At 45.5% G+C, this 27,298-nt stretch overlaps 1 protein-coding gene and 1 long non-coding RNA gene across 5 annotated transcripts; one reads left to right on the forward strand and one right to left on the reverse strand.

Annotated features, from left to right (window-relative positions):
- Positions 1–669: 669 nt before the first annotated feature.
- On the reverse strand, positions 670–22,523 carry LOC311253782 (uncharacterized protein). 4 transcript variants are annotated; one of them, XM_084384265.1, is made up of 4 exons: positions 4,708–6,358; positions 3,410–3,555; positions 2,233–3,287; positions 670–1,870 (listed from the first exon to the last, which is right to left on the reverse strand). In XM_084384265.1, exons 3-4 carry the CDS (start codon positions 2,326–2,328, stop codon positions 1,343–1,345), a joined length of 624 nt encoding a protein of 207 aa, XP_084240391.1. In that variant the 5' UTR covers positions 2,329–3,287; positions 3,410–3,555; positions 4,708–6,358; the 3' UTR covers positions 670–1,342. The 4 variants fall into 4 exon arrangements, 3 of the variants coding, with proteins under 3 accessions (XP_084240391.1, XP_084240390.1, XP_084240389.1); XR_014621900.1 differs by having other exon boundaries at positions 2,176–3,555; positions 4,708–6,381; XM_084384264.1 differs by lacking the exon at positions 4,708–6,358 and adding an exon at positions 22,511–22,523 and having other exon boundaries at positions 2,233–3,555.
- Positions 21,710–25,503, forward strand: LOC311253783. The gene is made up of 3 exons (XR_014621901.1): positions 21,710–21,781; positions 23,221–23,364; positions 25,346–25,503. It is a non-coding gene; the product is annotated as an uncharacterized lncRNA (long non-coding RNA).
- The last annotated feature ends 1,795 nt before the right edge of the window (positions 25,504–27,298 follow it).

The following is a 27,298-nucleotide window of genomic DNA, read 5'->3' on the forward strand; positions in this document are numbered from 1 at the left end:
GTGCATGTGAGGTCTTCAAATAAACCCCTTTATTTTTATAAATTTTCACATTCTAAAAGACTTAAAGAGCATATTGCAGGTTAGACCCCCCCCCTTAAACCAATGCTTAGAAATATAATGTAGGAACAAGTTTTTCTTAAAATTATATTTATAAATATAAATTTATAAATAAGACTTCCGTTTTTGGGAGAAAATTTTACTTCCGCATCGAAAAACCCTTAACGGAAGTGACGTAGGCAGAGGGAGAGCGGTCGGTTTGAACAATAGGAAAACAATGGATTGTGGTGCTGGTTCTGACCCCGAGGGAACTTTACATGTGTATAATTACAAATACGACAGACCACAACCGTATAACTAGGAGTCCATTATGCACATTAGAGAGCAGAGAGACACCAGGAGGAGAATTGATGGCCAGAGGAGAGAGAAATTGAGCTGTGGTGTCAGGACAGTCAGTGCAGAGTTGGTCAGAGACTGGTGGCTTAGCTTACTGTATACGCATTAGCTACGGATATGCTTACATCACAACATCGTACAGATTACTACCATGTATCATGCAATAAAAAAACTAGTATTGATTATCTAATACATGTCGGAGTACTGATACTTACCAATGACAGAATATATAGAATATTTAGATTGACTACAGTAACATTATGACACAAGTTTGGTGAGAGAACATACATTTTATTAAAAACTGACTCATGAAAGTCATGACGTCAATTCTTCCCCTCAACAGCCAGCAGATGTCACTATTTTGACTGTATCGAATGCTTCGAAGCAGTGCATCATTTTCCAGGCAACTTTGTCAAAGTGGTTCAGTGCTTCAGAAAGCTTCGGTTTCACCACCACTAGGCAAAAGTTGCAATGATGGCTAAGGTGACCCATTCAATGGGTAAAATAATAATAAATAAAAGTCAGATAGCCAGCTTTACAGTGTCACATTTCATTGATTAATTTGGTGTTCCTGTTCAACCACTAGATGGCAACACCAGACATAAAATATTCATACTATTCAGTATTTTTTGTATAGCTAGGCTATTTAAATGTCTCAAATACAATAAATTTGGTTCCACAATAAAACACACATTAACAGATACATTGTCATCTAATAGTTTGCCCATGAAATCACATTTAGCACAGTCTACAATTTATAGCCATCATGGATGCCATAGCGATAATCAAATCAAATTACACTATCATCAAAACTGTAATTAATCAAAATTTTCCAGAACATATTCAGTTTATATTTGGCTGGCAATATGCAATCAATACAACTATTTACAATTCAACATTTGGAGAGTACAACATAACACAACTCACCATTTAAGAACACACTCACTCATCACTTGTATTGGAATTTAGCTCGCCTCTCTTTCAAGCAAGCAAAGCGATCAATCACCCTCTCATTGAAATCAGGCATGTTCCTGACAAGTTCCCTCTCCATGGAAAGCAGGCCCAATGCATTCAGACGTTCCTGTCCCATTGTATTTCTCAGGAATGTCTTGAACCTCTTTAAGGTGGAGAAACACCTCTCAGCTTCAGCTGTTGTCATTGGAGTGATTATGAGGATGTTCAACAGCGCCACAGTCTCAGAGAAGGTTTCCTGGAGGTTGTAGCTCTGTAGAACCTGGTACAGAGCCAGTGCACTGCAGGAGCCCCTGAAGTCTGGACTTTCGTAGATGAGAGAAAGCTCAGTCCTGAGCCTCTCCTTGTGTAGCATGGGGTATGCCCTCATGGTGGTATTCAGAGCCTCTTCAGGGAATGTTTTCAGATGCCGGTCAAACAGCTCTGCCTCTAGCAGCACGGCACTCACAAGGTAGCTGGTGAAGGAGAACCTGTCTTTGGCATGGCCCAGGATTGTTTCACAGATCTGTTAAAATGATAAAAATGTATAGTCAGTAACACACAATTGTAAAAAAAAAAATTCTACTGGTGTTGGCATGAATGTGGCCATGATCTACTGTATCTACTGTCTCACAGTTCCAAAGTATGCATTTTATTATTCATGCAGACTTATTACTGTATCCTTGTGTGAGTATAATGGACAAGTAATGGGTGAGTAAAACAAATGACTACCATCCATTACTGAATTACTGAAAAAGAGATTGTGACTTTATCACTTGGTTCCAACACTTGAGTATGCCTACATCATTGGTCAGTAGTGAATGCAGATACCTCTTTTGACAGCCTCTGCTACTCTTGTTCATAAGGCTCTCCTTGATCTTGTGGTACCTGGTGCTTCTTGCTGCTGCTGTTGAGAGGAGCTTTGGTCCCTGAAGGGAGACAGATCAAAAGTGTGAGAATATGATGACAGTATGTCAATGCCATTATCAATAATTACTCTCTTTAAAAAAAACAGTAATACTAGTAAGTAATAAAAAATTGCCGCGAAACTCTTTCATTCACCAATATTTTGTTATGATACGCTAGTGCTATTCCCCTCTGAGTCCGGGGGTTAGCGGTTATCAACACCCGGGGTCTGTAGGTTGACCTACTGACCTCTGACCTGGACGATATCATCTCCGACCGCTGCCCGGCTCATTCTGATAATAATCATTCCGCTTCGGCATTCGGGTCCATTTTTAGTGCAACTAGCCAGAGCTTTAGTAAGTCTAGGTTGCGGAGAGGAAGCTGAACTTCGTCCAGCTGCTCATTTTGTTCAGACAAGTCGGACACACGCAGAAACGAACCGTAGCATTAGCGATAGCAACAAGGCGCGCCGCAGTCGGAGATGACATCATCCAGATCAGAGGTTAGTAGGTCAACCTACAGACCAACAGCTAACCCCGGACTCAGAGGGGAATAGCAGTAGCGTATCATAACAAAATATTGGTGAAATTAACGAATTTTGCGGCAGATAATGTGTTATTTAGAGGCTACATTGCACTGCCCTGTGTACTTGCATTATACAGATATACGCGGCTCTCAGCTGGATCTAATTTCGTTGGAACGACTTGTAATGACACCAAAGTTATCTGGGTGAGTAAATGATCGTATTTTATGCTAGAAATAAGGTCCAGATTGTAAAAAACGGTTATTATCCATTAATAATCAAAAGAAATATACCATCTGACCCATTTAAAAAAAAAAAAAACAGTGTTATGAGTATGAAAAGCCTCAGAGTTATCAATGTCCTGTATCAAATCATGAATGCTGGCAGTGAATATGCCAACAGCTTCCTCCTTGTTGATCTTCTGGAGGGATCTGGAAAGGGGAGCCGCAGCAGACGAGGACAGGACAGTGCTGCACTCTCGCACTCTCAGAGAATCCATGAGGAGCCAAAAATGCTGACAGACATGAAAGACATATGTGAAAGGCAGAAGATTACAGTACATAAATAACACAAGATATACAAACTGAAATACAAGTTATGATACTTTTTCATCAGAAATCACAAGAAGACCCTTACCTGCTTTATTTTTGCACAAGTTCCCTCCTGCGTCTCAATGTTTCTTTCCGTTGGAGTTACTTACTTCAGTTTCTCCACAACAGGCTGAGCAGTTAGTAAATAGAGACATAAGCTGGCTTTGGCACACAATGAACTTGTCAGTAGCCCTGAAAAAAGAAAATTACCTATTAATTTGCACCATGACACATCTTGGGCTGTGCCTGGAAAGCTAGGATAATAAGAGGTCAATCTTTATACAAATATGTAACTTAATACATTCAATGGTTGGTTTACTACATATACCCTTGTCCAACCTGCAATCCCATACAACAGCTCTGTCACAGAATGTGTTCAAGTGTGTTAAAAATGGAGGTCAGATAGTGTTGGAGTTGTACCGCCTGTATGCATATAGATAGCATATATAACTCGAAAAATTGTATTTCCTGCGAAAATACAGCGTGAATGCTGACGGCTGAAGTGATTTCGGAAATCTGCTGAATGTGCTGGAAAACACTTGCCTAATGCATAAAAAATGCATACAACTATGAGAATGAATGGTCAAGAATTTGCAGAAAAAGCTGTCTTTTTTCAAAAGCTGAAAAGTCAAAGGCGGAAAAGTAATAGGTTCAAAGAGCTTAAAAAGCTGAACATTTTGATAATTGGATGGTTTCTCTAGCTGAACATGAAGCTGAATATTTGAAAAGGATGAAAAGGCTGAAAAGCTGAAAAGTAATAGGCTGAAAGAGCTTAAAAAGCTGAACAGTTTGACAGCCAAACAGTTTCTGTAGCTGCATATGCTGGAGCAATAGCAGAACCAAAGTTGAAAATGTCCCCATAAGAATGAATGGGAAAACACCTCCCAAACTCCTGCAGGTTTAGAAAAAAGTGTAATGGTTATGGCCAAAATATGTATACAGTGAGTAACAGGAGACATTGCTGAACCATGTGATGTCTTTTTTATTTCTGTAAAGTGAAAAATGAGGGAGCCAGAGCGAGAGACAAAACCGGTACCGTCTGCTCCACTCCAGAAATTTAGGCTCAAAGTTAACACTGCAGCTTATGGGGGAGTTGCTGGAGTGCTTGTCGCTCGAGGGCTTCTACAGCCAGCCAGTTTAAGTCCTACATCTGAAATAAGAACATCACCTGAAAGCCAACAAGATTTCCTACATTTCTATGTATATATTGTCTATGTGAAGTAAAAGCTGTGGGACCCAAATCAAGATGAAGAGAGTTTTTTCTCAAGTTTTTGCAGCTGCTCTCCACTCTAGCGATGATGTCACCCACTCTAGCTCACGCAAATGTTATAAAACAAGACTTACAAGTGGCTGTTCACGTTCAGCTGAGTCTCTGTCTGATCCGTTACTGTCTCCTGCCGGGGCGGCAGCACCAGCAGCTGCTGACAGACAGCGGTCCGGATGAGGCTGTCGGCACCGAAGGCACCGCACCGCACCGGGGGTTGGAGGGGAGAGGGGGGCGGGGGGTCGCACAGTTCTTGCTTCGGAATCCCAGTTGAACTCCATCAGATCGCTGGAGTGATAACCCTCTGGTTTAAACTGAGCGACACACAACCGAGTTTTTCGTAGCTGACGCAGAGGTCAAGCCCCGTCTCTTCAGCTGCACAACACGCACCCAGGCACGGAAGATAGCACCGTTTTTTTTCTGGTGGACCGGTGGACTCGATGTCGTGACAGGCTGGAGTTTGTGAAACCACCACAAACTGAATAATTTACCATGTCCATGATAACGCAATCCAAACCTGCTGTAAACACACTGACTCACGATAAGACGACCGCTCTGACAAATAGCCATCTGCTCCCACACTAAGCTATGGCAGCTGCTAGCATACAACTCCCTCTTGTGACGTAATATGACGCGATGTTGGAAAAAAAAAAAGAGAGAGACAGAGAGAGTTTTTAGGCGCTGTGCTCACTTTTTCGGTTAAATTTGTGCTCTTGTGTCTTGAAAAAACATTTCAAATCCTCACTCAACTTTTCAAATGGTATTTTTCACACATTACATTTATTTTGTAAACCAGTATAACCTGCAATATGAAAAATCCTTAGGCACACTTGTATTGGGGGGTCAACCACCGTGCAAAATTTAGGGTCTCTAGGGTCAAAGGGGGCCATTTAAGGCCAAAAAAGACATGTAAAACTGTTTAACAAAAATATCAAAACTTTATTCTAAATGAATACGATTTGAGTATGTTGCTCAGCTAAAATTGTAATACAAGAACATTTTGGTCCCATAATTGGAGCGTTCTTCGTTTTCCTAGTGGCCAGCAGTTGTGAGCTTTTGGAATAGATAACAAGTTTCAAGTCATTCAGTTTGTTGGAATGGTGAGCCTCATTTGGTTTAAAAATGTGAAAGTTTGAAGGCCCGCCTACCAAAAAGTAGATGTTTAATCAAAGCCAAACCAATGCTTATCTACTCATCTGGGGCTACAGAACAACATATCAAAAGCTCAGACTTCCACGACCTCTATAAAAAAAATGCTATAAATTTGTCAGTATGTCAGAGGGTGTAACACCCTTGGGTTTTTGAAAAGGACCTTTTTTCTAAATGACTTATATTTTGCTTTCGTATTCTTGTGTAGGGGCCCCAAGACAACCTCCATGCAAATTTTGGGGTCTCTAAGGTGAAAGGGGGCTGCATGGCAGCCAAAGAGACAGGGGGTATTAAAGGTGAAAAAACAGGATTGAAGGGATTTAGCCAGATTTTTATGTTGCTCACTTATAAGTGTCATACAAAAATATTTTTGTCCCATAATGATTAGAGCTTTCTAAAGCTACTTAGCTTTCCTATTCAAAACACTCTGTACACATTCAGGATGACAAACTCTGTTATTCCTCTTAATCTGCACACAAATGCACCAGTCTGCTTCGAGTCGGATTATGCTGACCACTGGGGCATACCTTTTATGCAAGAGTGTTACTGTTCTGTGCATGTTTAAAATACTTTTATTAAAACATGTTACTGTATATCCTACTGTATAGCCTCCCCTTTCACCCCCTCCATGCCCCCGGCTTTACTGTGCGGTCCCGGCCGGTGGAGCCCCCGCTGCACCATCCACCGGGCCGCCGGTAATGCTCCACTGTCACACCAACTGGGGTAAAAGTCCTCGCAGACATTTCATGGGACACATAAATAATCAAAGTGCACGTGCAGCTAGTGGAAACGAGCCAGGAAAGAGCATGCATGACAGCGTGACGTGAGCATTTCCTCAGAATGATTGACATGTTGGAGGACAAATAAGATGATCCACCCGGGGTGCTGCATTTGCAATGTTATAAAAGGTTGGCCACCAGAAAAATATCTATGACCCAGTAGGATTACAACCTATATGGACAAGCAAGTTAATTTTTTGCTGGAAATCCAATATGGCCACCACAATATTAGCCCCAGTATAATTGAGGTGAATAGGGCAAAAATTTAAACTAAGAGATATATCCATGAAACTTCACAGGTTGATCACTGACATGAATAAGAACATCCTTTGTATTGGAGGTTTCCATGAATATATATTTAAATATGCAAATAGGGCATTATTTGATTACATTTGCCTTAGCCTAACCCTAACACTGTAAAGTAACTCGGATTAATGGGTAGTCGGACTTTTGGGTGGTCGGACTGACGTATGCTCCCCCAATTCTGTATGGAGGCAATTTCCCGAGCAGCATCAGAAATCTCTCTAGTGAGAGGGAGAAGACAGACTTCAAAGCTAAGGCTGTTAAAAGAGGACTCAGGGTGGGGGAGGGGATGCCACCATAGGATGCCACTCAACAGGCTTAGAAACTGACCTTCAGTGTCACTACAATGAGCTGCCAGAGCTAAAATATCAGTCTTTCCTAAATATTGTCTCAATATTCAGCCTTCCATGATAAGTCATTTCTTACAAGTTACAAAATTTAATAGAAAAGAAAAATTCTAATTGTATTTTTTATTTTATTTTCAATAGTAATTTAAATATACATATCTGGTATAAAATATGTGAAAATCCCTATTAAAGATAAACAGCATTTAAAAAGTTCAGACTTGTGCTGCTCTGTATCTCAGATTGAATAAGTGCCATACTACATGCTCCTCTGAAAGTTCACAGTCAGGTCAGGTGCAAGTCAGGGTGGGGGAGGGGAGCTTTCAATGCACCTGCACCTCCAAACTCCCTCCAAAAACACTGCTGCGTTCAAGGCAGGCAGGAATTACTGATTTCCTGGAACTGAATAAATAATGATTATTAATACATGTTTAACTTCTTAATCCCTTTATGATTTGAAATTATTTGAAGATAAAAAAATATTTTAACTCATTTTTACTAATCAAAACCATCCCATGGCTTGCATGACTGAGAATATTAAGATTATTTCATTTTTAATAGGCAGTTTTCGTAGTATTCACTCTGCTTAAAACTATATTTGAAGTAATTATTTAATATGGGAGTAATTACCTCAATCTGTAGTATTTTTGCATTGAAACATTTGATAAAAGTTTCCTTTCAATTTGAGGCCATAACAGTAGTGAAGTTTCCCACTGCCTGTGAATGCAATCGGAGAAGCGGATCGTGCAGAGAAGTTGACTGAGGACTGGAGGTATGTTTGCGATACTATTTTTTTTAAATTAATTTTTGCATGTTATCTTGTCGACATTCAAATTACCCCATTTACTAAATGTTTGAAACCTTAATTACTATCGTCTATTGTATCCTCGTAGCATGAAGTCCGCGAATAAAGCCAAGCCGTATTAGGTCGATTGTAAAGTTACAAAATACATAAATTACGAGATTGAAACAAACAGTGAAAGTGATTCAGATTTTAATGATTAACATCTGTGATAGACTGCCATGAGCTGTTCTGATGGCACAATCCTTTGTGCATATGGTGGCATGCAAGGTTAGCCACAACCACTAGCCACAGCTGTAGTCACCATGGATTTTATTTCAACCAGTATGTAACAAATTACATTTCCATGCTCAACGCTTTTTTTTTTAATGTCGACTTACTCGATTGTGATTTTATACAAAGACGTATTGAAAATGTCAAGATTAAACTCTGCAGGGGACGTCAGCGCCGTTTTGGGAGGAACGCGCATAGTCAAAAATGACCTCCTAGTGTTTACCAAACCACACCTTGACCTTGTTGGAAAGCGTCATGAGGTCAAAGAAAGATGTGAATGAGAATTCAAAAGGACTGAACTGTCTGCGGTGCTCAGAGAATCCGACTACACTATGTCTTCGGGTGTTATTGACATGGTCTGCGAAGGAACAGAAGCACATGGCTAATTCATATGCAAAATAATGTCATCAGACTGTTCGGACCTTCTCTTGAATTATAAACTGTAATTATAAACTTGAGAGGCAGAAGAAACTTTCCTGGAGAAATATACTTAACCATGGGCGAAACTTTAGTTTCAGAAGTGGGGGGGACACAAGTAGGAACGGCAAATTTGTGTACGCATAGCGCGTGTTGTGTTCTGTAACGCTGTTACGTTGGAGTGTCACTAGATGGCACCACTGAATAAGACAGGACTATGTATGTAGGTGAAGAGAAGAAGAAGGAGCTGTTGTTATGAAGCTGTACTTCCTGCTGAAGATGTTGAGTAAAGTCCCTTGAGCTTACAAGTTGGTTTTCATTCTTCACTACACCACAGTGCGCTCGATTTCTGCCTGCGTAGAGCTTAAATCATGCCATTTCTATTTAACCCTAGCCTACTATTTTGTCATTAGCCATACTGCCAGTGGCGGAGCGTGGGTCTCAGCACAGAGAGGGAGGAGCATTCTCGATGGGCCCTTGTGATAGTTATTTAAACATTGCATTTATTCCATTATTTAAACATGCTAGTCACACTAAATATTTCTGCAGAAGACAATGCCACAGATCACCCCCTCTGACACACACACACACACAGGTCACTGTCTGAGTCAGTGGCTACCATGTCTAAGCCATGTAGCTACCATGTTAATTGTAGACTGTCTGTGTCCATTTAATGTTTGTGTTGTACCAAAGACATGGTAGCTACTGACTCAGCCAGACATCAACCTGCTTGAGCTTTCAGCACCATAGACAGTGTTGGTCACAGACTGACAGTCAGACACAAATCAACTCAACTCAGTAACCAATCACACAAGCAGCTCCATGGCTCCATGTTGTCCCTGTGTGATGTTCAGGACAGGTGAGGACAGTCTGAGGACAGAGAGCTCTGAGGTTGAAGTTTATAATTATGAAATGCACCGTGAGACTGTGACAGGTCTGTACGTCTTGACCACATGTCAGCTGTTCAGCTGTAGTAGAGGAAACTCCGCTGTTCTCAGCTCCACCGCAAGGAGCGCTTTTATTTTTATTTTTATTTATTTTTTTAATTTAGCTCCGGTAGCGACCCGGCTGAAATGCATGAGGATGCGCGGATCCGGTGTATTTATCAAGGCTTGGTCATCCTGCTGAGGCACCGGGTTGGTTTGAGCTGCGTTCATGAAGCCAGTCTTTAATCTCGCGTCTCCAACTTGTTCAGAACGCTGCTGCCCGATTTTTAACAGGCACGTCCAGGTGTGAACACATTACCCCTGTGCTGTCGTCACTCCACTGGCTTCCAGTTCGTTTTAGAATTGATTTTAAACTTTTATTGTTTGTTTTTTACTCCATTAATGGCCTGGCTCCCTCCTACCTGTCAGAGATTTTAACTGTCCGCGATCATGGCAGGGCCCTCCGTTCTTCCGGCCAGCTCCTGTTAGAGGTACCAAGGTCAAGACTTAAACAGTGGGGCGATCGTTCTTTTGCTGTCACAGCTCCCAGGCTGTGGAACAGACTGCCCCCTGACATTCGCACCACTACTGACCTCAGCCTTTTTAAATCGAAGCTGAAGACACACTTTTTTAGATTGGCATTTAACTCTGACTAGGGTAGTCCTGCTCTTAGGTGTACTTATTTTGCCTGTTTTTTACTTAATGCACTTTTGGAGGGCCTTTAACACCCTGCAGCACTAGTAGTACTTTCTTGTGTTTTCTTGCAGCACTGTAGCACTTTCCTGTGTTTTTTATGTATTGCTTTTATGTATTATTTTATTGTTTTGATGTAAAGCACTTTGGGTACCGTCTGGCTATTGTAAAGTGCTATACAAATAAAATGTGATTGATTGATTGATTGATTAAGTTAGAGGCTACTTTCAAACTCGTTACTCACTGGTCGTCAGCGTTTTAGCGATCGTACAGCCTGAGGCCAGTATACAACAGGTAACGGTGTTGTTGTCTCTTTTCACCTCCTCTCTTCCTTGTGTGATCAGTGCGCTGCATACACGTTTTAAACAGAGATGGCTAAGCGCCTGGTTTAACATATTAGTTAGCTAACGTTAGCTACAATAGTGTATAGAGTAAAGTTAGAAATACCAGTAATGACTAATCAACCCACATTTTCTTTCTTCCTTTTTAGTCCCGTTCCAAATAAGGACTTTAAGTTGAGCTGTCGGCTCCTTTTCATCTTTTTGCTGCTGTGCCGCGTCCTGTCTGTGTCTTTGATTGAGCACGTAGTGTGAGGGGGGCTTCCGAGCGGTCAGTTTACGCAGGGTTTCTTGTTGTTTTGCAATTACAGCCTGTGCCTACTGTTAGTTTTCAAAGTGTAAAAAGTGGGGGGGACAAAAACATGATTTTGAAAAGTGGGGCGGACATGTCCCCCCTGTCCCCAGTGGAAATTGCGCCCTTGTCTTCATAGCAAACAAGTTTTTACCTGGAATTTAATTCATTAAGGGTGAAAACTGGCTTATGTCAAAAATGAGCATTTCAGAGCGAGAGGAGCCTATTTTTGTCTAAGCTGCATTTCACTGAAAAAAGGTCTTTCAAAGAAGTTTTCTAGCCTGAACAGGTTGAATTTGGATCTTCTTCATGGCAAAGGAGTTTTTACCTGGAATTTAATAGATTAAGGGTGAAAACTGACTTATGTCAAAAATGAGCATTTCAGAGTGAGAGGAGCCTGTTTCTGCACTGTACAGTAGCCTAAGCTGCATTTCACTGAAAAAAGGTCTTTCAAACAAGTTTTCTAGCCTGAACTGGTTGAATTTGGATCTTCTTCATGGCAAAGGAGTTTTTACCTGGAATTAAATTCATTAAGACTGAAAAGTGGCTTATGTCAAAAATGAGCGTTTCAGAGCGAGAGGAGCCTGTTTTTGCACTGAGCTGCATTTCACTGAAAAACGGTCTTTCAAACAGGTTTTCTAGCCTGAACTGGTTGAATTTGGATCTTCTTCATGGCAAAGGAGTTTTTACCTGGAATTTCATTCATTAAGGCTGAAAAGTGGCTTATGTGAAAAATGAGCGTTTCAGAGCGAGAGGAGCCTGTTTTTGCACTGAAAAGTGGCTTATGTGAAAAATGAGCGTTTCAGAGCGATAGGAGCCTGTTTTTGCACTGTACAGTCGCCTAAGGCTGAAAAGTGGCTTATGTGAAAAATTAGCGTTTCAGAGCGAGAGGAGCCTGTTTTTGCACTAAACTGCATTTCACTTAAAAAAGGTCTTTCAAACAGGTTTTCTAGCCTGAACTGGTTGAATTTGGATCTTCTTCATGGCAAAGGAGTTTTTACCTGGAATTTAATTCATTAAGGGTGAAAACTGGCTTATGTCAAAAATGAGCATTTCAGAGCGAGAGGAGCCTGTTTCTGCACTGTACAGTAGCCTAAGCTGCATTTCACTGAAAAAAGGTCTTTCAAACAAGTTTTCTAGCCTGAACTGGTTGAATTTGGATCTTCTTCATGGCAAAGGAGTTTTTACCTGGAATTTAATTCATTAAGACTGAAAAGTGGCTTATGTCAAAAATGAGCGTTTCAGAGCGAGAGGAGCCTGTTTTTGCACTAAGCTGCATTTCACTGAAAAAAGGTCTTTCAAACAGGTTTTCTAGCCTGAACTGGTTGAATTTGGATCTTCTCCATGGCAAAGGAGTTTTTACCTGGAATTTAATTCATTAAGGCTGAAAACTGGCTTATGTCAAAAATAGACGTTTCAGAGCGAGAGGAGCCTGTTTTTGCGCTGTACAGTAGCCTAAGCTGCATTTCACTGAAAAAAGGTCTTTCAAACAGGTTTTCTATCCTGAACTGGTTGAATTTGGATCTTCTTCATGGCAAAGGAGTTTTTACCTGGAATTTAATTCATTAAGGGTGAAAAGTGGCTTATGTGAAAAATGAGCGTTTCAGAGCAAGAGGAGCCTGTTTTTGCACTGTACAGTCGCCTAAGCTGCATTTCACTGAAAAAAGATCTTTCAAACAGGTTTTCTAGCCTGAACTGGTTGAATTTGTGTGGCGGAGCGCTGTTGAACGCCCGTCATTTCCTGACCGGCGCGCTCTCTCTCTCAGAGAGTGCCGGTGGGGCGCCTCATTGTTCCGGCAGAGCCAAGCTCCTTATCACCTGTTTCCCCGCCGGCCGCATGTCGCGGTCCAGCAGTGACATAAACTTTTTACCCTGAACTCTGTTCTCCCCTCCGTGGGTTGTCGAGGGTGCACACTCGGCGCCTACGCGACACGTACACACACACACACACACACACACACCTACACACATGCTCACCTGCTGTTGCTGCGGAGGTCTGTCTCGGGTTCACGGGCCGAACCGAGGCAGTTCCGGGCCACGTCATAAGTAGCGCACTGTGGCATGCTTCCATGGGTCAGGCGACCATGGACTAAACTATGTGTGTTAATTGTTTTGAAATATTGTTAATGTATGTGTTCTGTGGGAAAAGTGGCACAGCCATATGAGGGGTTATTAGTGCCACAGTACTGGGGTTATATTTAAAGGGGTTCTGTTAGTTTTGTGCTTTGTTTCCCAGTTTATGTTTCTTAACCCCTGTGTTTTGTTAATTGGTTTGCCCGGGGGAGGGGCCAAGGGGGTTTTTAAAGAGAGCTCGGCTCACTTGAAGGAAGGATTCGGCTGAGTGGCATGTGGATAACAGTTGCTGCCTGTTCCTTGTAAATATTTTTTTTACTCTGTCATATTGTAAATATTCCTGCGTTTTTTTTGTTGCTTTGCCACCTGTGGGTATTTTTGTCTTTGGGTTTTTGGTGTAATAAAAAGAAAATCACCAAACTAAAGTTTGCCGACTGGGCCATCATCTTTCCAAACCAGCGTTTCAAAGTATCGAACCCCGACATTTGGTGTCAGAAGTGGGATGGCCAGTCGACGAGGGCGCATCCGGTACACAGGAAGACGGGTACTGGGTTGCGCTCACAAAAGGAGGAACCAGTGCAGGACAAAGATGGCGAGGAGGGAGCCTGGTCCACAGCCGAGGAGGACGAAGGGGGTGCGGCGGCCCCAGTCCGGCAGGCCGGCCCTGGAGCTCCAAGTCCAGGAGAGGAGCTGGTGGCGGTCATGAGGACCTTCCTGGAGGGACAGCAGAGAAGAGAGGAGGGGTTCCTGGCAGAGCTCAGGGGACTCCAGGCTTCGTGGCCAGCCCCGCAACTGGATCAGGCAGTGGCAGGGCCGAGGCCGGTAGCACCTGTCCCTGCACCTGGGTCCCTATCACCATCTGAGAGGTCGCTGATGAGCCTTAGAATGGACTTACCTACACCTGCTGCACCGCGCCGCAGTTCACCCTTAAGGGCGGCAAGGTTTGGGGTGAGCAGTGGGACAGAACCTCCGAGGCCGGAGAGCAGACCCTTTGGTGACCCCAAGATTCCCCAGTACCTGGCTGGGGAGGACATTGGAAATTACCTGCTTCGCTTCGAGCGGATTGCCAGAACGTGTGGTTGGCCAGATGGTGAGTGGGCGTGTCGCCTGGTGCCGCTACTCACTGGGAAGGCGCTAGAGGCGTACACCGCTATGGACGAGGAGAGGGCTCATTCATACCCGGACCTGAAGGCGGCACTCCTGACCAAGTTTGACGTCTCACCGGAGACGTATCGCCAGCAGTTCCGGGCCATGGCAGTTCCACCGGGAGAGAACCCAACAGAAACTTACCACCGCTTAAAGGGTCTCTACCGTCGATGGATTCGGCCAGAGCAGCATACCAAGGAGCAGATCGGTGAGCAGGTCATCTTGGAGCAGCTGCTGCGAGTCTTCCCAACAGACATCCGCACCTGGGTGAAGGAGCACAAGCCAACGGATGGGTTAGCTGCAGGCAAGCTAGCGCTGCAGTACCTCAACGCACGGAGGGGAGGCCCGCCTGCTTATCACGGTGGTCCCAGTCGCCAGGTTTCGTCGCAGCCCAGACCAGCAGCCAGAGCCAGCCAGCATCCGCCTGGAGAATCCCGGCCCACACCTCGCCAGCGCAGCCCCGGTAAGGAGTTCATCTGTTTCTACCGCCAGCAAGCAGGGCACAAGGCTTCGTTGTGCCCCATCAGAAAAGCTAAGCTTAGCGGGGCATGCTACACTCCTCGGGCTGAGGTTGCAAGTGCTGGGGGAGGGCAACAGCGTTTTAAGGACGTTACCATTAATGGTGAGTCTGTGACTGCTCTGGTTGACTCGGGGAGCTTCCTGACGCTGGTCCGAAGGGAGTTGGTGCCAACGGGCGTGGTGGATTATAGCAGACAGGAAGACATTTTGTGTGTGCACGGGGACAGCCATTCCTACCCCACAGCTGAGGTGACGGTGGTGGTGGATGAGCAACCTTACCTGCTGACGGTCGGGCTGGTGGAATGGTTACCTGTTGCTGCTATCCTGGGGTGGGACTTACCTGTGCTGCTGGACGTGCTGCTGGAGGCCGGCCCCAAAGACAGTGACCTGGGGAAGGGTTTGTCCGGTTATGTGATCACCCGCACCCAGGCCAGGGCGGGGGTGACAGCCGACCCAGGGCCGAAAAAGGGGCCCGATCCAGAACTCTTTTCAACCCTGGACAGCAGTTTGTTTGAGGGGCCCAAGAAGGGGCCCAGGAAGTCTCGCCGCCAGCGGCAGTTTGAAAAGGGGCTGAAGTCCCGGGAGCCGGACTGTGCAAAGGGACTGGCAAAGGGCATGTGGGAGGTGCCAGAGGACATTGGGGCCCTGCAAAGGGAGGATGGGACTCTGAAGTCCTTGTTCGCCAAGGTGGTTGGGGGGCTGGATATGTCAAAAGGGGAGAAAGAATGTTTTGTTGTTGACAGTGATGTTTTGTATGCAGTGGCGGAGGGGGTCAAACGCCTTGTGGTTCCTGTGTCATGCCGGCCGATGATAATGCACCTGGCACACACCTTGCCTTGGGCAGGTCATCTTGGCCGCAACAAAACCTATTTGCGCATATCCCCCAGGTTCTATTGGCCTTCCATGTATGTTGATGTGCAAACCTTCTGCAAAACCTGTCCCACCTGTCAGAAAACTTGCTATGTCTGCCAGTCCGACCGAGCCTACCTACAACCCCTGCCCATGATCTCCACTCCGTTTAGGCGTGTGGCCATGGACATTGTGGGCCCATTGGTGAAGAGCAGTGGGGGGCACCAGTACATCCTGGTGCTCTGTGACTACGCCACACGGTTCCCAGAGGCTTTCCCCCTGCGCACGGTCACTGCTCCTGCTGTTCTGCGTTGTCTTGTTCAGTTGTTTTCCAGGGTTGGTGTACCGGACGAGATCATCACAGACCAGGGGACCAACTTCACCTCCAGACTCCTGCAGCTCTTCCACCGGCACTGGGGATTTCGGCGATCAAGACCACCCTCAGACGGACGGCCTGGTCGAGCGCTTCATTCAGACCCTGAAGAAGATGCTGCAGAAGTTTGTGGCCGACACTGGGAGAGACTGGGACCAGTGGCTGCCCTACCTGCTTTTCGCCTACCGGGAGGTTCCCCAAGCGTCCACAGGGTTTTCCCCGTTTGAGCTTCTGTATGGCTGGGAGGTACAGGGGCCATTGGATCTGCTGCGGAAGACCTGGGAGTCTCCCGCAACCGGCACCAGTGACCGTGGTGTGGTCCAGTTCGTGCTGGAGATGAGGGACCGGTTGGCAAGGTACCGAGACGAGGCCGAGGTCAACCTTCGTGAGGCCAAGCAGACCCAGAAGGCGTGGTACGACCGACAGGCCAGGCACAGAGAGTTCCAGCCTGGCCAGAAGGTCCTACTCCTCCTGCCATCCTCCAACAGCAAGCTGCTGGCCAAATGGCAGGGCCCGTACACCGTCCTCAGGAAGATGGGCCCGGTGACCTACGAGATCCACCACCCGGACAAGAAAAGGGCAAAGCAGGTTTACCACGTCAACCTGCTGAAGGAGTGGAGGGAGGCTCGGGTTCCCGTGGCGTCTCTGCTGGTGACGGCGGTGGACAGCGCGGGGGAGGAGGAGTCTACCCTCGCCGACCTGAGCCAGTCTGCGGAGCCTGCTCTCGGGCACCTCTCTGCCGCCCAGTCCAGCCAGCTGTGCCAGGTGTTCCAGCGGGTCGCCAAGCTCTTCGCGGCCAACCCGGGGAAGACTGACCTCGTGGAGCATGTGGTCCGGCTGAAAGACAAGGGGCCGGTTCGTCAGAGGGCCTACCGGGTGCCCCAGCACCTGGTGGCCAAACTTCAGAAGGAGGTGGAGGAGATGCAGCGCTTGGGGGTGATCGAGCCATCGCAGTCTGAGTGGTGTAGCCCGGTGGTCATTGTGGGGAAGAAGGACGGTTCCCTGCGCATCTGCATGGACTTCAGGAAGGTCAACGCCATGTCAGAGTTCGACGCCTACCCGATGCCCCGGATCGACGACCTGCTGGAGAGGATTGGTCGGGCTAGGTTCATCACCACCCTGGACCTCTGTAAAGGGTACTGGCAGGTACCCCTGGAAGCGTCCAGTCGTCCCTGCACAGCGTTCCAGACACCTGCTGGCCTCTTCCAGTTCACGGTGATGCCCTTCGGCCTACATGGAGCACCAGCAACTTTCCAGAGGCTGATGGACCGTGTCCTGCGGAGGTGTGAGGACTGCAGTGCTACCTACCTCGATGACGTGGTCATCTTCAGTGCCACCTGGGAGCAGCACCTGCATGATCTGGAGCGAGTCCTGGGCCAGATCCAGCAGGCAGGCCTGACGCTGAATCCAGCCAAGTGTTAATGGGCCTGGGAGGAGGCGAAGTACTTGGGGTACCGGCTTGGACGAGGGGAGGTCCGACCACAGGTGGACAAGGTCGAGGCCATCCGTAGCTGCCCACGCCCTCGCACGAAGAAGGAGGTGAGGTCCTTCTTGGGCTTGGCCGGCTGGTACAGGAGGTTCGTCCCACAGTTCGCCACCCTCGCAGCACCTCTGACAGCACTGACGGCGAAGGACCAGAGGAACCCGGTCATCTGGAACGAGGACTGCGAGGCGGCGTTCCAAGCTCTCAAGGCCTGTTTGTGCTCTTCGCCAGTTCTGAGGAGCCCTGACTTCAGCCAGCGGTTCCTGGTTCAGACCGATGCCTCAGCGGTGGGACTGGGGGCAGTCCTGGCCCAAGGTGAGCCTGGTGACGAGCGACCGGTGCTGTACCTGAGCCGGAAGCTGCTGCCACGGGAGACCAGGTACTCCACTGTGGAGAAGGAGGGCCTGGCCATCAAATGGGCCCTGGAGAGTTTGAGGTACTACCTGCTGGGGAGAGAGTTTGACTTAGAGACTGATCACAGGGCTCTGACCTGGATTAACTCCATGAAAGACCACAACAGTCGTCTCACCCGCTGGTACCTCTCTCTCCAGCCGTTCCAGTTCCAGATCCGACACCGAGCGGGCAAGACCAATGTTGTGGCAGACTATCTCTCCAGGTTGCCGCACATCGTCAACCTCGGGGAGGAGGGGGATAATGTGGCGGAGCGCTGTTGAAAGCCCGTCATTTCCTGACCGGCGCGCTCTCTCTGTCAGAGAGTGCCGGTGGGGCGCGCTGCGCCCTCATTGTTCCGGCGGAGCCAAGCTCCTTATCACCTGTTTCCCCGCCGGCCGCATCTCGCGGTCCAGCAGTGACATAAACTTTTTACCCTGAACTCTGTTCTCCCCTCCGTGGGTCGTCGAGGGTGCACACTCGGCGCCTACGCGACACGTACACACACACACACACACACACACCTACACACACGCTCACCTGCTGTTGCTGCAGAGGTCTGTCTCGGGTTCACGGGCCGAACCGAGGCAGTTCCGGGCCACGTCATAAGTAGCGCACTGTGGCGCGCTTCCATGGGTCAGGTGACCATGGACTAAACTATGTGTGTTAATTGTTTTGAAATATTGTTAATGTATGTGTTCTGTGGGAAAAGTGGCACAGCCATATGAGGGGTTATTAGTGCCACAGTACTGGGGTTAGATTTAAAGGGGTTCTGTTAGTTTTGTGCTTTCCCAGATAGCATACGGATGTGGGCCACTTCAGGCAACAATCCGGCACTGTAGGCATTCTTCTGGCCCGCACAAAACAGATGTGAGCCTAAACTGGCCCATGTGGTAAATGCTACATTCGGCCCTTATATCACAAAACAGATATGGCCCATCTTTGGCAAATACGTGGCAGAGTAGGGAATGGTTATTCCTTAAGTGAACCAAGGCTGGGCCACATATGGTTCAGCACACGTGGCCCACCTTTGCTGAAACACATTTGGGCCAGTTTTGGGCAAAAGACGGCAAATTAGCATCGACTAATCTGGATGTGAGCCTAAAGTGGCCAACATATGAGAAAATACAAGTGGCCCACCTTTGCTGAAACACAATTGGGCCAGTTTTGGCCGAAAGACGGCAAGTAAGCATCGACTAATCTGGATGTGAGCCTAAAGTGGCCCACATGTGGTTTAGCACACGTGGCCCACCTTTGTTGAAACACATTTGGGCCAGTTTTGGCCGAAAGACGGCAAATTAGCATCGACTAATCTGGATGTGAGCCTAAAGTGGCCCACATATGAGAAAACACAAGTGGCCCACCTTTGTTGAAACACATTTGGGCCAGTTTTGGCCGAAAGACGGCAAATTAGCATCGACTAATCTAGATGTGAGCCTAAAGTGGCCCACATATGGTTTAGCACACGTGGCCCACCTTTGTTGAAACACATTTGGGCCAGTTTTGGCCGAAAGACGGCAAATTAGCATCGACTAATCTGGATGTGAGCCTAAAGTGGCCCACATATGACAAAACGCAAGTGGCCCACCTTTGTTGAAACACATTTGGGCCAGTTTTGGCCGAAAGACGGCAAATTAGCATCGACTAATCTGGATGTGAGCCTAAAGTGGCCCACATATGGTTTAGCACACGTGGCCCACCTTTGTTGAAACACATTTGGGCCAGTTTTGGCCGAAAGACGGCAAATTAGCATCGACTAATCTGGATGTGAGCCTAAAGTGGCCCACATATGACAAAACGCAAGTGGCCCACCTTTGCTGAAACACAATTGGGCCAGTTTTGGCCGAAAGACAGCAAATTAGCATCGACTAATCTGGATGTGAGCCTATGTGGCCCACTTATGAGAAAACGCATGTGGCCCACCTTTGCTCAAACACAATTGGGCCAGTTTTGGCCAAAAGACGGTAAGTAAGCATCGACTAATCTGGATGTGAGCCTAAAGTGGCCCACTTATGGCTCCACACACGTGGCCCACCTTTATTGAAACACATTTGGGCCAGTTTTGGCTGAAAGACGACAAGTTAGCATCGACTAATCTGGATGTGAGCCTAAAGTGGCCCACATATGGTTCCACACAGGTGGCCCACCTTTGTTGAAACACATTTGGGCCATTTTTGGCCGAAAGACGGCAAGTTAGCATCGACTAATCTGGATGTGAGCCTAAAGTGGCCCACATATGGTTCAGTAACATTGTGGGGTCCATACTTTGTGAAGTACAAATGTGCCAGGACAAGGAAAGACCAGACAAGTTAAGTTAAGTTAGTTTGCTTCTCTCATTGAACCGCTGTCCACTATTCAGGGTATAGGGGATAACAGGACCCAAATGCAGACTCAAATGGAACAGTTTATTATTTTAGAAAGAGGTAAATAAACAGGTAATCAAAGTCCAACAGAAATAAAGTAGCAACAAAAGAGTCAACGAGCCTAAGTCTCGGACAGGGGAAAAAACAAGGAATCCAAAGTGCAAAGTGCAAGTAGATATTCCTTTTTCGGTGGAAATGTTCCATGATGGGCATGATTGGCAATGTTGCAGCATGAACGACCTGCAATATTGATCCTTCACTCATTCTGGAAGAAGCTCGCCACTAATGGAGCCCCCGTCCAGCTTCTTTGCTGGAGCTTGAAGCAGTTAGAGGACTGAAGACCTTTAGGCCTGAACTGCCTTAATTGTGTTCTCCACTATGGAGGTGAGAATTTTATCCAAGCTAATGTCTATCATGAACAACACATCCCCATGGCAAGCCCGGATGTTGCACCCATGATACAAAGAGAAACAAAACCGTTCATAAAAATCTGAGAGAAAAAAGTTAACACAACAAGCGGATGGTGAATTCTGAGAGTTGTTATCCGTCTGATACCAGCAGGAATTACATACAGTAGGCATAGTCAAGTTTAACTTGTTCTTCTCTTAGTGCAATATTATCTGTCAGTATAAATAATATGCTGACTGTGATGAATTTGTTGTTTGTTGATCAAAGTTAATTTATAAAAATATATATATATTGACCAACAATTCTGTGTTTTCTCTGATTTGAGTATATGCATTTTCATGTGTGGCCAATGGAATGTCCTTCCAGAACTTATTCTATGTACAAATCCCTACATGTTCTCATGCTTGTCAAAGCGCTGGTTACTGAGGAAGCGAGTTTGCACACATTGTTGAGTTACATGTGTGTATACGTGTCTGGTTATTAATATGTGTATGAATGTGGTTATTAGAGGAGGATAGTTGGACTGTTATCTGTTTGAATGTGTGATAAGAGTAAGAGAGAGTATGTGCTGTTGTGCACTTCATGATTTGGTGCTCTTGTTCCCTGCTTTTACTAGTGTATTCTGTCTATTTTTAAAATATTATGGTCATCATGTCACTCATATTTCAATGATTTTAATACTGTATCTGCTTTAACTTTACCTGCCCAGGGACTACAGGCGGAACTATAACCTGGCTCAAAGCATCTCTTCTTGTCTTACAAGATTAATGTTTTTTTGTGCATTGTCCCTGTTTTAAATAAATAAATTCAATTCAATTCATTAAATTCACAACATACTGTACATTCCTTGACCGAGTGTGCCAATAAGAGCATAGCCTAGGCCAAGAGTGACAGTTCATTTGTGAACAGAAACCGCTCCCACCTGCTCTCTGTGTCACATAGAAAATGACTGGCAGGTCGACATTGGAAAATGTATTGACCTACATTTACCTGAACATATCACCCACAGTGACAGTGTTTTTTTTTTTTTTTTTTTTTTTATTAAGTCAACGCTATTAAGTCTGTAAGGATCGTATCTTTATTCAAACTCTACTTTCCGTAATGTTTTTTTCCGCTTTAAGTTGGAGTTTTCCAAATTACGAGTCTTTTGAATGCATCATATTCGAATTGACGAAAGGGAGCAAGGGAGCAAAAAGTGCGCGAGCCGGAGATCGAGGAGAGAAGTCACGGTGAGGTGAGTCCCTGAACGAAAAATAAATGAATGAATTTCTGTGGGAAACATTCAGCTCTTATTGTTGGAACTTCACATTGTTTTGTCAGGTTGCCAGTGCTGCGAAAAATGTTAGCTAGTTAACATTCAGTTTTTATACAAGGTTAATATGACCAGGCAGCAGGGCTCGAAATTAACGATGTCCCGGCGGGGACCATAAAAATTCCTGCTGGGACACACTTATATTTTGTCCGGGACAATTACGGGACAGTGAAAAAAAAAATGTCAAACGCTCACTCTCAAACAAAATGCTCAATTCCCTCCTCCGTATATCATTGCATTTCCCTGAGGTTGAGGACTATAATGCAGAGCAGGCAGTTGAGAAGTGGTGGCAAAGTGGTCAGAGAACATGCCGACCCATGTTCAACGACTCTGTGTGAGACAAGAAAAATAAATCTCTGTGGCAGTGAACTTTCCCTCCAGAAAACAGCATCCCTCCCCGCGAGTGAAATAGTCAGACAGCGTCCTGTTTACTGATGGTGATTATGTAATTTTGTACGAAAAACGTAACTTTGTCACTTTCCAGGATGTTTGGTGGGTCAGGATCTCAATCACAACACATTATAACAGCATCCATATGATTATAACAGTCAGAGGGTACATGTTTAAACACATGCCGCTGAAAGCCCCACTAGGATTCAGAGAAGCACAGTACAGAAGCACAGAATGTGTTGCTGCCGTTATTACTGGTACCGGTGCCGCGTCGAGTCTCCCTGATCCTCTCCCCAACACACAGCCGCTTCTAGCCGCAGCGGCAACCTGAGCGGGGTCGCTCTGCGAACTACGGCGCCGCGGAGCTACAGGCCCCGGTCTTCCTACTCCTCTCCCCCACATACAGCACCCTGTGCTGGGTCGCCCAGAGCGACGAGTCTCCCTCCAGCTCTGGAGCTCTCCACGGTGCTGCTAATGGCGGCTTCTCATCGTCTTTCAGACCTTAGACCATAGCTTTAAGTAATACAATTAATTAAAAATGCTGATAGTCTAATACTCGTTATAAAATACTTATAATACAACAACATATACACCCAATCACATTTTATAAGGCACCAGTTTAAAGCTGCCATTCTTAAATTGCTCTGTTTGCTTTGAAGAAGACATACTCTGTGCCGAAATGTCAGCAACCTGCACCATAATAAAAATATCTAAAACTATGTGCTTCACCATCTTCTCCAGCTATTTATCTGCCCCCTGCTCTAAGATGCACCAGTCTGCAATCAGTTCGTCAGCTGAAGGCGAGAGTTTTCCTCCTACAATTTTAGTAATTGGCTGGTCATGGCTAGACTGTTTTCAAACTACATTCATTGCTGCCCAACTATGGGCAGGATATAGCATGTCATGCAGTTAGCCATTTCTCACCATTGTGTGCAATCTATCCAAAGCTTTACAGTTTTCTCAATTTTTAGGAACGGTCAGAAACAATCAATTGACGGCCACTGCAACAGACCAGGAGGTGGAGGCTTATATAAAAAGGTGGCTTCATCTCGCTGGAGACAGGGATGGTGGGAGGAGAGAGAGAGAGGAGAAAAGGCGTGCCACACAGCTCGCACGTAAGTCAGCTACAATACCTATTTTGCAATATATGTGTGATACTGTTCTACAGCAGAAATCAAGATGAAGCTGTCAGCATATGTAAAAAAAAAACGAGCGCAAAGTACAGAACAAATCTCCCCAATTCTAAATGAGCAAATACAATTAAAAAAGGCAGTGTTGTGATTTTTGCCATTTTTTCCGCTATGGTCACTTAGGAATTAGAAGCTTGTTCAGCCACCATGCAGCAAGCATAGCCATTTTCTTGTAAATGTAAAGATTTCACTTGGCAGTGGTGGGACAGTAATGTAAACTGTAACTGGAATTGTCACCCATTGCCTTTCTTAAAAGCCAGTACATGGGTCTGAAAAGTAGGGAAATCACATTTCAGTTAGAAACACATCTTTAATGAAAACTGTATTTGACTTTAGTATAATATTCTATCTACAAAATAAATTAATGAATATGAAGCAACAGCTGAAATATATTTTTAAATATATTAATATTACATGCCATCTCCCTGCTAAATTGAGCTGGAATGAAAGAACCCCCTATCAAACACAAAAACATACTTCTAATGTTAACATGAGTGGATGAAGTTTTGAGTCTTAAGATGTGGTCTTATCTAACCTCAAACTTTTCCCTTTACTGCTGCATTCATGGTCTTCAGCTCCACCATGTGGGCAGGTCTGATGTAACTACACAGCGATTGTGTGAGTGAGGCTAGCTGACTCATTGTCATCTCAGACTTGATATGTGATAGGTTTAATATGTAGGATGGAGTTGCTTCCAACTGAGAGCCTCAGCCATGTTGCAATGGAATATAATACTTACCTTGGCATTATATATAAAGAATAAACCAGGACAGAGAGACCTCACCTCAACTTTTATCCCAACTCTCTCCTCTTGTGAGGGCTTTTAGATCTGAGTATGGCCCCAGTGTTCCGCCAGAGCACCGTGCCATAGCACACAGACCTCTGGTCCAGTAAATGTCCAGTTTTGTGGATACCTATTACGCACCACCAGACTGACAGCTATCTTGGGGGTCCCCATGGAGAGTCATTAAAGAGGAAATATTCAAGATTTTTACCTACTTTTTACTTAAAGCAGAAGTAAGCGATCCGGTCGTTTTGGCTAACTTCCTGTCAGCGGATGGAGTTAGCAGTCCTCGCCCTCTTCCCTACGTCAACACATGCGCGTGCATCCCTTGGCTGCACACACAGAGAGGACCGCCCCTTTATGCCGTTCTCTCTCCTCATTGGATAAAGGTTGTAGGATACAAGGAAAGTTTTCTCCTCGGCTTACAGCAGAGCAGGGTGACTGACAGACCCGTGTTTCGGACCAAACACTCTATATAAGTGATTGCTGTCGGAAGATATAACTATATAAGACTTATATTAACACAAACATTCCGCTTACTTATGCTTTAATGAAACAGCTTCAGAGTAATGTTGCTGGCTTGTTCCAGGGAGAATGGAGGCTCTCTGCCTTCCACCTAGCGTCACTTGGCTGAAAACCAACCTTGTAAGATCAGACCCTCCGACCCAGTATCCCAGCTCTCGTGCTGGCAGCATCATGACACACCAAAACACCCTGTATCCATTATCTTTTTATGAAAGGATAGAACCACACAAATACACACATTGCAACATGTATATGATATGCTCCATTAATTGCATTATGGCTGGCTTCAGTGAACCAACAAATGCTGAGGAAAGGTTAGCAAAATAGCAAAAAATCAAATGGCTGTGCACTATTCCCCTTTAACATGAAGACAAACTCAAATATACATTATGTTTTATTACTGTAACTTCAGGTTAAATGTGAAGTTTGTCAGAGTGTTTGATGAACACAATATTGTATAACTTTATATCACTTTACAGGGCCTTTTTTGTTTGGTCTCCTGATAAGGTTTTGTGTTTTGCACTGCAACCATATACAGTAACCACAGTACTGCTTTACTGAGTCAACAAAATATGTTCTTTTGTGCATTTCTTAAAGGGCCAGATGAAGAGGAGACAATGGTGGGGCCATGAGTGAGCGTGTTCCGCAACAGTGTTCCGCAGTCAGAATTTTCATGTTCATCTTCATGTTTGTTTTGTTTGTGTTGTGTTGTTGTTTGTGGCACATGTTAAAAAAATAAAATAGTTCTCTACTGTTCACAAGTTGTTTCTCGTGTCTGGTTTTTTCTTCAATTCTTCAGTAGGTATCTTCATCTTTGACTGAGACCAACAAGACTGGACCATTGCCACCATTTAACACAGTATCTGGAGGTACCATAATGACATGTACAGTAGCCACAAATTCAGACCAGTTCTGGTTTATTTATATGATGTGTTCATATTTGACATAGAACTTTGTCATGGTTTGGTTGTGACTCCAATGTGTACAGGCTAGACAAGATCATAGACTGTAAACCAGTTCTGATGTATTCAGCTCTTGGTTAATATGTAGCATTATGACTAGGCTGTGGGTCATATGTGAGAAACAAGTGTGGACCACCCATGTCATTCCATGTGGTAGGTGGGTCAGAATAAAAATGCATAGTGGCCCAAATTTGGGTGAGTGCTGGTTTATTTGGTCTATTTTTGGCTGACACTTGGCACTGTGTTGGTTTGGTTGTGGCCCACTTCTGGCAAACAACTGTGGACCACATTTGTGCCATCATTCCAAGTGGTATATGGGCCAGAATAAAAATGTACAGTGGTGGCCCACATTTGGGTGAGTGCTGGTTTATTTGGTCATGGCTGACATTTGGCACTGTGTTGGTTTGGTTGTGGCCCACTTCTAGCAAACAGCTGTGGACCACTCATGTGCCATCATTCCATGTGGGATGTGGGCCAGAATAAAAATGTACAGTGGTGGCCCACATTTGGGTGAGTGCTGGTTTATTGCGTGTCGGCTGACATTTGGCACTGTGTTGGTTTGGTTGTGGCCCACTTCTGGCAAACAACTGTGGACCACCCTTGTGCCATCTTCCCATGCCGTACTTGGGCCAGAATATACATTATGCCTGTATACATGCCCCATCTCTGCATGTCACTGACTTGCTTCTTCCCCGGAGTCCTTGTGCTTTCTAGTCCTACAGGCTCCCTTGGATCCTGGCCGCGCCCGGGTCGTGGATCGTGGATGCGCCCACTGCTATGGCCCTGCCTGATCGTGGATGCGCCCACTGCTATGGCCCTGCCTGATCGTGGATGCGCCTACTGCTATGGCCCTGCCTGATCGTGGATGCACCTACTGCCATGACCCTGCCTGACACCCACCACTACTGTCGCTAATATTAGTCACATCTCTGTTACATACGTTCCACTACTATTATCGTACTGCATTGCTACATACCATCCTTGCCATTGATCATTACTACTGTTATCACTAGTAATCACATTTCCATGTGCATTTCATCATTATTGCTGTAATACATCTTTGTGTACTTTCACTCCTGTCAACCATCGCTTATAATTGAATACATTGTGATCTCGTTGATCTGCTCTGTACATGCGACATCTATTGCACGTCTGTCCGTCCTGGGAGAGGGATCCCTCCTCTGTGGCTCTCCCTGAGGTTTCTTCTGCATTTTTTCCCTGTTAAAAGGGCCTTTTTTGGGGCAAGTTTTTCCTCACTCGAATCGAGGGTTGAAGGACAGAGGGTGTCGTCTCTGTACAGATTGTAAAGCCCTCTGAGGCAAACTGTGATTTGTGAATTTGGGCTATACAAATAAAATTTGATTTGATTTGATTTGAGAATAAAAGTGTACAGTGGCCCACATTCGGTTGATTGCTGGTTTATTTGGCCTGTTTTTGGTTGACATCTGGCATTGTGATGGCTTGGTTGTGGCCCACTTTTGGCAAACAGGAGCGGACCTCCCAAGTGCCATCATTCCATGCGGTATGTGGACCGGATGAACATGTCAGGTGTGGGCCAGATATGGGCCAAAAGAATTTTGCTATCTGG

The sequence above is a fragment of the Pagrus pagrus genome, assembly GCF_965226575.1.
Source record: "Pagrus pagrus genome assembly, contig: HAP1_SCAFFOLD_44, whole genome shotgun sequence".
Lineage (NCBI taxonomy): Eukaryota > Metazoa > Chordata > Actinopteri > Spariformes > Sparidae > Pagrus > Pagrus pagrus.